Below are 14,356 nucleotides of genomic sequence, written 5' to 3'. Positions count from 1 at the left end.
GTAATCAGAGAACAGGGTATTGGTATTTCCTTATTTGGACGATATCTTGGTACTTGCTCAGTCTTCACATTTAGCAGAATCTCATACGAATCGACTTGTGTTGTTTCTTCAAGATCATGGTTGGAGGATCAACTTACCAAAAAGTTCATTGATTCCTCAGACAAGGGTAACCGTTTTAGGTTTCCAGATAGAGTCAGTGTCTATGACTCTGTCTTTGTCAGACAAGAGAAGTCTAACATTGATATCAGCTTGTCAAAACCTTCAGTCACAATCATTCCCTTTGGTAGCCTTATGCATGGAAATTTTAGGTCTTATGACTGCTGCATCGGACGCGATCTCCTTTGCTCGTTTTCACATGCGACCTCTTCAGCTCTGTATGCTGAACCAATGGTGCAGGGATTACACAAAGATATCTCAATTAGTATCTTTAAAACCAATTGTACGACACTCTCTGACGTGGTGGACAGATCACCATTGTTTAGTTCAGGGGGCTTCTTTTGTTCTTCCGACCTGGACTGTAATTTCAACAGATGCAAGTCTTACAGGTTGGGGAGCTGTGTGGGGGTCTCTGATGGCACAAGGGGTTTGGGAATCTCAGGAGGTGAGATTACCGATCAATATTTTGGAACTCCGTGCAATTTTCAGAGCTCTTCAGTCTTGGCCTCTTCTGAAGAGAGAGTCGTTCATTTGTTTTCAGACAGACAATGTCACAACTGTGGCATACATCAATCATCAAGGAGGGACTCACAGTCCTCTGGCTATGAAAGAAGTATCTCGAATTCTGGTTTGGGCGGAATCCAGCTCCTGTCTAATCTCTGCGGTTCATTTCCCAGGTATAGACAATTGGGAAGCGGATTATCTCAGTCGCCAAACGTTGTATCCGGGCGAATGGTCTCTTCACCCAGAGGTATTTCTTCAGATTGTTCAAATGTGGGAACTTCCAGAAATAGATCTGATGGCTTCTCATCTAAACAAGAAACTTCCCAGGTATCTGTTCAGATCCCGGGATCCTCAGGCGGAGGCAGTGAATGCATTATCACTTCCTTGGAAGTATCATCCTGCCTATATCTCTCCGCCTCTAGTTCTTCTTCCAAGAGTAATCTCCAAGATTCTGAAGGAATGCTTGTTTGTTCTGCTGGTAGCTCCAGCATGGCCTCACAGGTTTTGGTATACGGATCTTGTTCGGATGGCCTCTTGCCAACCGTGGACTCTTCCGTTAAGACCAGACCTTCTGTCGCAAGGTCCTTTTTTCCATCAGGATCTCAAATCCTTAAATTTTAAGGTATGGAGATTGAACGCTTGATTCTTGGTCAAAGAGGTTTCTCTGACTCTGTGATTAATACTATGTTACAGGCTCGTAAATCTGTATCTAGAGAGATATATTATAGAGTCTGGAAGACTTATATTTCTTGGTGTCTTCTCATCATTTTTCCTGGCATTCTTTTATAATTCCGAGAATTTTACAGTTTCTTCAGGATGGTTTAGATAAAGGTTTGTCCGCAAGTTCCTTGACAGGACAAATCTCTGCTCTTTCTGTTCTTTTTCACAGAAAGATTGCTATTCTTCCTGATATTCATTGTTTTGTACAAGACTTGGTTCGTATAAAACCTGTCATTAAGTCAATTTCTCCTCCTTGGAGTTTGAATTTGGTTCTGGGGGCTCTTCTAGCTCCTCCTTTTGAACCCATGCATTCATTGGACATTAGACTTCTTTCTTGGAAAGTTTTGTTTCTTTTGGCCATCTCTTCTGCCAGAAGAGTCTCTGAATTATCTGCTCTTTCTTGTGAGTCTCCTTTTCTGATTTTTCATCAGGATAAGGCAGTGTTGCGAACTTCTTTTGAATTTTTACCTAAGGTTGTGAATTCTAACAACATTAGTAGAGAAATTGTGGTTCCTTCATTATGTCCTAATCCTAAGAATTCTAAGGAGAAATCATTGCATTCTTTGGATGTTGTTAGAGCTTTGTAATATTATGTTGAAGCTACTAAGTCTTTCCGAAAGACTTCTAGTCTATTTGTCATCTTTTCCGGTTCTAGAAAAATGCCAGAAAGCTTCTGCCATTTCTTTGGCATCTTGGTTGAAATCTTTAATTCATCATGCCTATGTCGAGTCGGGTAAAACTCCGCCTCAAAGGATTACAGCTCATTCTTCTAGGTCAGTTTCTACTTCCTGGGCGTTTAGGAATGAAGCTTCGGTTGATCAGATTTGCAAAGCAGCAACTTGGTCCTCTTTGCATACTTTTACTAAATTCTACCATTTTGATGTGTTTTCTTCTTCTGAAGCAGTTTTTGGTAGAAAAGTACTTCAGGCAGCGGTTTCAGTTTGAATCTTCTGCTTATGTTTTCATTAAACTTTATTTTGGGTGTGGATTATTTTCAGCAGGAATTGGCTGTCTTTATTTTATCCCTCCCTCTCTAGTGACTCTTGCGTGGAAAGATCCACATCTTGGGTAGTCATTATCCCATACGTCACTAGCTCATGGACTCTTGCTAATTACATGAAAGAAAACATAATTTATGTAAGAACTTACCTGATAAATTCATTTCTTTCATATTAGCAAGAGTCCATGAGGCCCACCCTTTTTTTGTGGTGGTTATGATTTTTTTGTATAAAGCACAATTATTCCAATTCCTTATTTTTTATGCTTTCGCACTTTTTTTCTTATCACCCCACTTCTTGGCTATTCGTTAAACTGATTTGTGGGTGTGGTGAGGGGTGTATTTATAGGCATTTTAAGGTTTGGGAAACTTTGCCCCTCCTGGTAGGAATGTATATCCCATACGTCACTAGCTCATGGACTCTTGCTAATATGAAAGAAATGAATTTATCAGGTAAGTTCTTACATAAATTATGTTTTTTCAGCCAGTTCAGCCCCATTGTTTCCTATGGGGAAATCGTGCATGAACACGTTTAGCCAGCTCAATGCTGACTTAAGCAACGCTGGTATTGAGGTGAGATGTGGAGCTAAATTCTGCTCTACGCTCACCTTTTTTTCGGATAACGCCAGGTTTAAAAAGACCTGTAATACCAGCGTTGTCTTAAGGGAGCGGTGGGAAAAAAAGGCTTGTTAGCTCCGCAAGCCTTACCGACAAAATTTTTTTGTAACTTTGTAATTTTTTATTGTAGATTAAAAATATTTGAGTAGGGTTAGGTGTTTAAATATATAATATAGTTAATTTAATTTGTAGTTTAATTTAGTTTAAGTATAACAGTTAGGGTAGATAAATTATTAGTTTAATATAGTTGAATGTAATTTTAGTATAATAGTTAGGGTAAATTAATTATTAGTTTAATATAGTTTAATGTAATTTTAGTATAATAGTTAGGGTAGGTTAATTATTAGTTTAATATAATTTAATTTAAATCTGAAGGTAAGTTTAAATTTATTATAAGATTATGAGTTAATATTTAATATAAAGTTAGCGGGTTGTCAGGTTTAGGGATTAATAGGTTAATTTAGTTTATGGCGATGTTGGGGGCTGGCGGTTTAGGGGTTAATAGGTTTAGTAAGTGGTAGTGATGTGGGAGGCCAGAGGTTTAGGGGTTAATACCTTTAGTTAGTTGCGGCGGGGTCCGGGAGCGGCGAGATAGGGGTTAATAACTTTATTATAGTTGTGGTGGGGTCCGGGAGCAGCGGGATAGGGGTTAATAACTTTATTAGAGTTGCGGTGGGGTCCGGGAGCGGCGGGATCGGGGTTAATAAGTTTATTAGAGTTGCGGTGGGCTCCGGGAGAGGCGGTTTAGGGGATAATAACTTTATTTAGTTGCGGCGGGGTCCGGGAGCGGCGCACGGCTTTTTGACAGCTTTTCTGTTAAATATGGAGAGCGTAATCAGGTCCGCGGCCGCGATGTTAGGCGAGCTTATTGGTGCCGTCCAAAGCAAGTAAGTTGACGGCTTGATAAGTAGGCCTCTTTGTCATCTAGATCAGGGTTCTTTAAACCAGGGGTCGGGACCCATTACTGGGTCGCAAAAACATGTTTACTGGGTCGCAACTTGTGTGTGTGGAGTGTGTGAGTTGTAGGAGAGTGTGAGGTGTGTGCGTGTTTCATAAGAGTGTGTGTGTTATGTGGGTGGGTGTGGTGTGTATGTTATTTGAGAGTGGATGTGGGTGTTATATGAGAGTGTTTGTGTGTGTTATTTGAAAGTTTTTGTGGTGTGTGTGTATTATAAGAGTGGGTGTAGGGTTGTTATATGAGTGTGTGTTGTATGAGAGTGTGTGTTTGTTTGTGTTGAATGAGAGTGTGTTGTGTTGTATGATAGCGTGTGTATGTGTTGAATGAGAGTGTGTGGTGTGTGTGTTGTATGAGAGTGTGTTTGTGTGTGTTAAATGAGAGTGTGTGGTGTGTGTTAAATGAGAGTGTGTATGTTAAATGAGAGTGTGGGGTGTGTGTGTGTGTTGTATGACAGTGTGTGGACGTTGTCTGTGTGTGCGTTGTAATACTGTGTGTTTGTGGGGGGGTTGTATTTAATAAAGTACAGACACATTTTAGTCACTTTGTTGAAAATTGCAGCGGTCTTGTTGTATATTACTTTAGAAATTTTCACATCAAGCATAAAAGTAGGGTCACTAAGGTATGTGGTATCACGGCACTGGGTCTTGGGGAAAAAAGTTTGAACCCTGATCTAGATTATTTCTTTATCAATCAGGTGGGGCTAACACATTTAACAAACTCCCTAATTAAACCAACTTAATGGTCAGATCATTCAGCCATGCTATTACAGTTAAAATGGCCAAACACTAGAACTACCGAATTCCATTGGAAGCTAAATGACTCCCTAATGGAAACTGAGGAACTACGTGAAAAACTAACTAGGACACTTACAGAATTTTTCAACATTAATAGCACCCCGATAATTGATGATTTCACGCTATGGGAAACACATAAATGCTACATGAGGGGAGAATTTATAAAGTATAAAGCCCAAAAACCAAAGCTATCATGACAATATTATCTAGATCTCACCAAACAACTCTTAAACCTAGAACTTCTGCATAAAAAGAAACCTACTGGCCCAGACATTTTAAAGAGCTTACAAACCTGCAGATACAAATTAAAATAATTATTAGCCCAGGAACAACAGACAATAACCCAAAAATATAAAGAAAGATTCTTCTATGAAGGAAATAAAGCATGGAAAATAATGACCAGATATTTAGAAACAAAAAAAATCTAAAATCATGTGTCCATGAATTAATCGCCCCCTGTAAAAAATTATTATTATTCCAAGCTTTACAACCTCATCACTACAGATAAACATACATCTCTATGTACTTAGAAAACTCCAGCCTGCCCACCTTAACTGAAGAACAAATGAAAGACCTAGACTTTCCGATAACCATGACAGAATTGAAACAGGCTATAAAAGAATTGAATGCTGGCAAAAGCCCAGGCTCAGATGGATTTTTGGTACGTTATTGCCAAACCTTTAAAGACATTCTAGCCCCTTTTCTTTAAACACTTTTCAATAAAGTAGACAATGATAAACCCTTTCCCCAAAATATGTTGGAAGCACATATAACCATTATACCCAAACCTGGTAAGCCTCCTTCCACCCCATCTAATTTTAGACCTATATACCTACTCAATGTAGATGTTAAATTATTCGTGAAGATACTAGCAAAGATTATTTGCGAAGATTAATAAAATACTCTCAATAATAATCCACACCAACCAGGCGGGATTTATACACAATCATGAAGCAAGAGATAATACCATAAAAATAATTAACCTTTTAGATTATGCCACCAAATAAAAAATACAAGCTATATTTTTAACAATTGACACGGAAAAAGCCTTCGACAGGCTTAATTGGGGCTTCTTAAAAGCAGTAATGCTTAAATTCAGACTAGGAGCATCCCTGATAGAAACAATATTCATGTTATACCACTCCCCCACTGCCAAAATACATTTAAATTACTCCTTATCACCCCCTATTAAAATATCGAACGGAATACGCCAAGGGTCCCTCTCACCCATTTTATTTGTAATGGTTATGAACGTGCTGGCAGCAAACATCCACCAAAACGCAAACATCACGGGCATAAATATCAAAGACACTAGTTATAAAATGGCATTATATGCCGATGATATCATGCTCACCCTTATGCAACCAACTACTTCACTACAGGCTCTCAGCAGAATTATCAAAATACAGTAAACTCTAATTTTTTAAAGCTAATGAATCATAATCATAATTCATCAGTTTAAACACCCCACAGTTCCTAACACAACAAATACAACAAACATATCACTATCAATTAAAACCCTCATCAATAAAATACCTAAGGATCCAAATCACGGAAGACAAAGACAGATTATTTACATTAAATTATATGCCACTACTACAAAATATCAAACAGGAACTCCAAAAATGGGAACAGAAATACATATCTTGGCTAGGCCGCATAAATGCTATCAAGTTTATACTACCGAAAATGTTATACATACTGCAAGCCTTACCCATGCATATACCCGATCACTACATACGCACTTTACAAAATTCCATAAACACATACATTTGGTCCAAACATATGAGTAGGGTTTCAATGAAAACCATGCATATGTCCAAAGACAGAGGGGGGTTAGGTGCTCCCAAACTTGCATATTATAAGTTGGCCACTCACTTAGTACGTATTGGGAACTGGAGCAAAAATTAAAAAGACAAGGAATGGATAACACTAGAACGTTAGCTAGCCAACTCCATTAACCTAGGAAGTATCTGCTGGTCTCCATCACTATACCAAAAAACTATTAATACCACATCCACTCTCACTATTAAAAAATTCAGAGTATGGGAACGCTTAACTAAGAGAATCGACCATCTCTTCGAACCCTTCCCCACTAACTCCTTTTGCCACAAACCCAATTTTCGATAGTAAGTACAGCAATACCCCAAACCAATTGTGTTCAATACATACTCTGATCCCCTACTACACTGTTTTAGACAATGGTAGACTACCCCCAAGGACAGACCTGCTAAACCTTAACATACAGCAATTTGAACATTGGTACAAATATCCCCAACTAAGTCACCTAAATTCTTCACACCCAGAAAATACCTGACACCATTTGAGAATTTATGCTATAGACCCGGTGTCACTAGAGGATTTCTATCCATATCTTACAAAGTAATCCTACAAGACCACTAAAATTACCGAAAAATAATGGCTTACCATTATATCACAGATGAATTCATCATCCTCCTCCGTGAGATTTAGAGAAACCAATATGAAACTACTCAGTAGATGGTACTACACACCTCAAAGATTAGCTCAGATCTACCCAAAAACCACAGCCACCTGTTGGAGAAGCTGTGGACAAATAAGTACACCACTGCATATATGGTGGACATGCCCAAAAATTAACAAATATTGGTCCCTTATATGTAGTGAAATGAATAAAGTACTTCAAATCGATATCCCCTTTGACTCTCTGGTCTGTCTCTTCCACAAACCCATAAAACTGAAATGCAAACTCAGATCCAAACCCCTATATCTAATGCTGAATTGTGCCAAGCAATTAATTCCAAGACATTGGAAAAAAGAAGCAACCCCTCTGACAGGAGATTGGGCTACACATGTCACCTTAATGCTAGCACTTGAGAAATACCACTACTTCCAGCTACATATATGAGAAGATTATTTTTCAATAAAATTTATTTGGAAGGGATATATTTATTCTAATAACTGTTAACATTACTATATCAAGTAGATGTAAAGCCAAATACTTTGCAAATATTGTTCAAAAATTGTGTATTTATTATGTTTGAATTGCATTGAAGCCATGTTATATTGTTTTGCTGAAAATGCTTAATTAAAACTTAAAAAAAAAAAGATTTAGTGGTTATAGTATTACCTATAGAGGTTATGGTTAAATGTAAAACACAATCTCCCTTGAATGTATGTTAGGGGTAAATTTTAAGTAATATGGGTTATGGTTTATATAAGAGATAAACAAATGATAAACATCATCTTCACCGTCGATGAAGATACCAGGTCCACTCCAGGTCCGCTTCCTGGATACCAGGTCCACTGCAAAGGGAATATTGATCAAACCAGAAAAAATATCAATCTGATTGAATATAAAATAAAATTTAATAAAATCTAAAGAAATGGAGAAAAAAAAAAAAAAGAAAAAAACCACATTCTTCTAATTGCTTAAAATTAATGTAAGTAAATTATAATTGGGATGTACAGCCCAATGATACTACTTTAATGCACTTTGCATTGTAAATGTTTGAGAAAGGCTGCTTTATCTATTTTTAACTCGGAGGTCGTTATCTTGTTTACATGTCCCTTGGCAATTCCAAGGCATGCAGAGCCACTGATTGGTAGCGGGCAAATGCTTGTTTTGCATGCACCTATCAGTAACTGACTAAGCAATCTGAGAGTTATTTTTTTTTTTTTTTTTTAATGTATTTTTATTGCAAAATAAATTAAATAGCTATGGTGGGCTCTATTGTCTCATCATACTAATTCCTCTTTATGTTCCTTTAAATTAAATTTTTTTTTACATATGATTAGGATGCATAAAAATTTAAGCACTGAGTTGTAAAGAAAAAGCTTTAAAGATTTACGCCTAGATTTAGAGTTCTGCGTTAGCCGTCCAAACCAGCGTTAAGGGGTCCTAACGCTGGTTTTTACCGCCCGCTGGTATTTAGAGTCAGTCAGGAAAGGGTCTAACACTCACTTTCCAGCCGTGACTTTTCCATACCGCAGATCCCCCTACGCCAATTGCGTATCCTATCTTCTCAATGGGATCTTTCTAACACCGGTATTTAGAGCCTTGGCTGAAGTAAGCGTTAGAACTCTAACGACAAAACTCCAGCCGCAGAACATAGTCAGGAGTTAAGAGCTTTATGGGCTAACGCCGGTTCATAAAGCTCTTAACTACTGTGCTCTAAAGTACACTAACACCCATAAACTACCTATGTACCCCTAAACCGAGGTCCCCCCACATCGCCGCCACTATAATTAAATTTTTTAACCCCTAATCTGCTGACCGCACACCGCCGCAACCTACATTATAGCTATGTACCCCTAATCTGCTGCCCCTAACATCGCCGACCCCTATATTATATTTATTAACCCCTAATCTGCCCCCCCAACATCGCCGCTACCTACCTACACTTATTAACCCCTAATCTGCCGACCGGACCTCACCGCTACTATAATAAATGTATTAACCCCTAAAGCTAAGTCTTACCTTAACACCCCCCTAAGTTAAATATAATTTAAATCTAACGAAATAAAATACATCTTATTAAATAAATTAATCATATTTAAAGCTAAATACTTACCTGTAAAGTAAACCCTAATATAGCTACAATATAACGAATAATTATATTGTAGCTATTTTAGGATTTATATTTATTTTACAGGCAACTTTGTATTTATTTTAACCCGGTACAATAGCTATTAAATAGTTAATAACTATTTAATAGCTACCTAGTTAAAATAATTACAAAATTACCTATAAAATAAATCCTAACCTAAGTTACAATTAAACCTAACACTACACTATCAATAAATTAATTAAATAAACTACCTACAATTATCTACAATTAAATCAACTAAACTAAATTACAAAAACAAACAAACACTAAATTACAAAAACAAACACTAAATTACAAAAAATAAAAAAAGATTACAAGAATTTTAAACTAATTACACCTACTCTAAGCCCCCTAAAAAAATAACAAAGCCCCCCAAAATAAAAAAATGCCCTACCCTATTCTAAAATAAAAAGTTTACAGCTCTTTTACCTTACCAGCCCTTAAAAGGGCCTTTTGCGGGGCATGCGCCAAAGAAATCAGCTCTTTTGCATTTAAAAAAACATACAATACCCCCCCAACATTACAACCTACCACCCACATACCCCTAATCTAACCCTAACCCCCCCTAAAAAACCTAACACTAAGCCCCTGAAGATCTCCCTACCTTGTCTTCACCACGCCGAGTATCACCAATCCGTCCAGAAGAGGGTCCGAAGTCTTCATCCTATCCGGCAAGAAGAGGTCCAGAAGAGGCTTTAATTAGTTTAAAATTCTTGTAATCTTTTTTTATTTTTTGTAATTTAGTGTTTGTTTTTTTTTGTAATTTAGTTTAGTTGATTTAATTGTAGATAATTGTAGGTAGTTTATTTAATTAATTTATTGATATTGTAGTGTTAGGTTTAATTGTAGATAATTGTAGGTATTTTATTTAATTAATTTATTGATAGTGTAGTGTTAGGTTTAATTGTAACTTAGGTTAGGATTTATTTTACAGGTAATTTTGTAATTATTTTAACTAGGTAGCTATTAAATAGTTATTAACTATTTAATAGCTATTGTACCTGGTTAAAATAAATACAAAGTTGCCTGTAAAATAAATATAAATCCTAAAATAGCTACAATATAATTATTTGTTATATTGTAGCTATATTAGGGTTTATTTTACAGGTAAGTATTTAGCTTTAAATAGGATTAATTTATTTAATAAGATTTATTTTATTTCGTTAGATTGAAATTATATTTCATTTAGGGGGGTGTTAGGGTTAGGGTAAGACTTAGCTTTAGGGGTTAATACATTTATTATAGTAGCGGTGAGGTCCGGTCGGCAGATTAGGGGTTAATAAGTGTAGGTAGGTAGCGGCAACGTTGGGGGGGCAGATTAGGGGTTAATAAATATAATATAGGGGTCGGCGATGTTAGGGGCAGCAGATTAGGGGTACATAGCTATAATGTAGGTTGCGGCGGTGTACGGAGCGGCAGATTAGGGGTTAATAATATAATGCAGGGGTCAGCGATAGCGGGGGCGACAGATTAGGGGTTAATAAGTGTAAGGTTAGGGGTGTTTAGACTCGGGGTACATGTTAGGGTGTTAGGTGCAGACTTAGGAAGTGTTTCCCCATAGGAAACAATGGGGCTGCATTAGGAGCTGAACGCTGCTTTTTTGCAGGTGTTAGGTTTTTTTCCAGCTCAAACTGCCCCATTGTTTCCTATGGGGGAATCGTGCACGAGCACGTTTTTGAAGCTGGCCGCGTCCATAAGCAACGCTGGTATTGAGAGTTGAAGTGGCGGTAAATATGCCTGTATGCTCCCTTTTTGGAGCCTAACGCAGCCCTTCAGTGAACTCTAAATACCAGTGTTGTTTAAAAGGTGCGGGGGGAAAAAAACGCGCGTAGCTAACGCACCCCTTTGGCCGCAAAACTCTAAATCTAGCCGTGTGTGTTTTATTTGCAGAACTCGCATGGATTTGCACATCTTAAGCCTTCCTGAATAGATATAGGTAATCCCGTTTTTTTGAAGGCCAGTTTAAAGCCAGATCTAAATTAACTATTATTTTCAGATATAAGCTGAAATACAAGATTTATAGCCTGATGATCAAAAACCCGCCAGCATTGAGAGAAATAACGCAAAATCTTTGGGGGCCAATTTTGAGCATTAAATGATAATGTAGATGTTTTCCCTTCTTACTCAGAACACTGCATAGCTTGTTAAACAGTTGTCAAGCTAAAATTAGCATTTCTAAAATAATTTGAGGGACTTTGCAGCGCTGGCGAGACTTCTTAGATAATCTCGCCAGTGCAGAGAACATTAAGGGGCATATTTATCAAACTCAGTATGGATCTTGATGCCCCGTGTTTCTAAAGACCGATGTTCCTTAACCTGTCCGCCTACTCTGAGGCGGTGGACAGACATCGCCGGAAATCAACCCGATCGTATACGATCAGGTTGATTGACACCCCTGCTAGCGGCTGATAGGCTGCGAATCTGCAGGGGGCGGCATTGCACCAGCAGTTCAATATCGGATCATGTCCGCTTCCATAATGATAATTTGGCTCCTAAATCATCGGGCACTTACTGTGCAGCCTTCCCCGGTATAGAGCAAGGCTCAGGCAAACTGAATTTAGTAATTATGGCATTTTGCCGTAACCAAAACAGACCCCTTACTCTAGTATGGGGAGACATGCTATCAACTCCCTTATATTGTAAGAATTACAAAATCTCATAATTTTGTTTTATATATTATTTTTCTTTAGTCCCTTCAATAAAAGTGCTAAAAATTAAAAACTCTTTTGAAATAAGAAGTTTCCTCTAATACTCCATCACAAAATATAAAGATTGCAGTTGGTATTACTGAAAATAGATTGCAAATAACCTGGTCATCTTCTCCAGAATAAGGAATTAAGGGGTCCGTTGGCTCATTGAAGACACGTGTATCTGTTGTCCCAGCAGCTGAAAAATCAATCAAAATGTTTTCAAATTTAGTAAAATATATTTAAAAAAATATAAATGAATTATCTAAAATCGTAAGCTTCTATATTATATAGATGTAGAAATCAATTAACTCAGTATCACTTTTCTATTAGCATCCTCTCGTCTTGCAACTATGGGCCAGCTAAATTTTTTGCTTGCACTCTTTCTATGCTCAAAGTAAAATTTTAACAAGGCAGAGTTAGCGCGTATTACAAGTTGAAAGTAAAAGTTAGCACAAGAGCGAAAGGCTGATGCGCGTTAACTTCAGGACTTTGGATACTGCAACCGCGCTAAATTCTTCTCCCCATAGACATCTATAGGGCACACTGTCAAAAAACTTAACAGTTATAGCTTGCAAGCTAACCCAACACCGCATTAGACTAACTGCACTAAACGGCTAGATTACGGGTTTTGCGTTACGGGTTTAACGCTGAAAAAATGGCAATTTCAGAGCAAAAACAGTAACACAGCCATTATGAGTAGTGTCGGTATAGCTGTGCCCCAAGCATTTTAGCCTGTAAAGCAACGTCAATCCCGCAATTAAAAAAATGACGTTTTTGTTTGGGATTTCCATAGCGCCGATATTACAATTACAGGTTGTGCGGTGAGGCTAAAAAAGCTTGCGTTACAGCCTATACCGACACGATCCATACCGCCATCTGAAACCAGTAGTTATGAGTTTTGCACAACAAAAATGCTTCACAAAGCTCCTAACTAAAATGTTACAAGCACACTAACACCCATAAACTACCTATTAACCCCTAAAACGCTGCCCTCCCGCATGACAAACACTATTTAAAACTTATTAACCCCTATTACTCCTCTTCCCAACACCATCGCCACTAACTAAACCTATTAACCCCTAAACCGCCAGTCCCCACATCGCCACTAATAAATTAAACTATTAACCCCTAAACCTATCACCCCCTAACTTTATATTAAAATTACAATATCCCTATCTTGAAATAAATAAAAACTTACCCGTAAAAATAAAAAAACCTAAGTATAAAATAAACAATTAACCTAACATAACTATTATACTAAACTATTATGCTAAAATTAATATAAATACCAATTAAAAAGTCTAAATTAAACATTAAAAAACCTAACACTACTAAAAAAATAAGTCTAAAATTACAAAAAATAAAAAACACTAATTACGAAAAATAACAAAATTATCAAAAATAAAAACAATTATACCTAATCTAATAGCCCTATAAAAATAAAAAGCCCCCCCCCCCAAAATAAAAAAACCCTAGCCTACAATAAACTACCAATAGCCCTTAAAAGGGCCTTTTGTAGGGCATTCCCCTAAAGAAATCAGCTCTTTTACCTTGAAAAAAATACAAAGACCCACCAACAGTAAAACCCACCACCCAACCAACCCCGCAAAATAAAAAGCCTAACTCTAACAAAAACCTAAGCTACCCATTTGCCCTGAAAAGGGCATTTGTATGGGCATTGCCCTTAAAAGGGCATTTAGCTCATTCTCATTGCCCTTAAAAGGGCATTCAGCTCTTTTTCATTGCCCTGAAAAGGGCATTTAGCTCTTTTAAAAAAGCCCAAACCCTAATCTAAAAAAAAAACACCCCAAATTTAAAAAAAAAAAAACCTAACACTAACCCCCGAAGATCCACTCACAGTTTCTGAAGTCCAGACATCTATCCTCATCCAGACGGCGAGAAGTCTTCATCCAGGCGACATCTTCTATCTTCATCCCGTTTTTTTTTTAATGTTTAATTTAGTTTTTTAATTGGTAGTTATTTTAATTTTATTATAAAAGTTTAGTATAATAGTTCTGTCATGTTAATTGTTAGTTTAAACTTAGTTTTTTTTAATTTCACAGGTAAGTTTTTAGTTATTTTAAGATTGGGATATTGTAATTTTAATATAAAGTTAGGGGGTTGTTAGGTTTAGGGGTTACTAGTTTAAGTGAGTGTTTTGCGATGTGGGGGGCTTGCGATTTAGGGGTTAATAGGTTTATTTAGTGGTGGTGATGTGGGAGGCCAGAGGTTTAGGAGTTAATACATTTATTATAGTGGCAGCGATGTCGGGGAGCGGCGGAATAGGGGTTAATGACTTTTATTAGTGGCAGCTATGTCGGGAGCGACAT

The 14,356-nt window shown here is 37.3% G+C and overlaps 1 protein-coding gene across 2 annotated transcripts in view; it reads right to left on the bottom strand.

Annotated features, from left to right (window-relative positions):
• LOC128664104 (hepatitis A virus cellular receptor 1 homolog) overlaps positions 1-14,356 on the bottom strand; it is a 168,120-nt gene that overhangs the window by 56,923 nt on the left and 96,841 nt on the right. The window contains exons 5-6 of one of the 2 annotated variants that reach the window (XM_053718793.1): positions 12,146-12,222; positions 9,941-10,000 (exon numbers count right to left, since the gene is read on the bottom strand). In XM_053718793.1, the coding sequence (XP_053574768.1) occupies positions 9,941-10,000; positions 12,146-12,222 (137 nt within the window). The remainder of the gene's footprint in view (positions 1-9,940; positions 10,001-12,145; positions 12,223-14,356) is intronic. The other variant, XM_053718794.1, reaches the window with a different exon arrangement.

Source organism: Bombina bombina, chromosome 6 (assembly GCF_027579735.1).
Source record: "Bombina bombina isolate aBomBom1 chromosome 6, aBomBom1.pri, whole genome shotgun sequence".
Lineage (NCBI taxonomy): Eukaryota > Metazoa > Chordata > Amphibia > Anura > Bombinatoridae > Bombina > Bombina bombina.
This window is presented reverse-complemented; position numbering and strand designations above follow the sequence as displayed.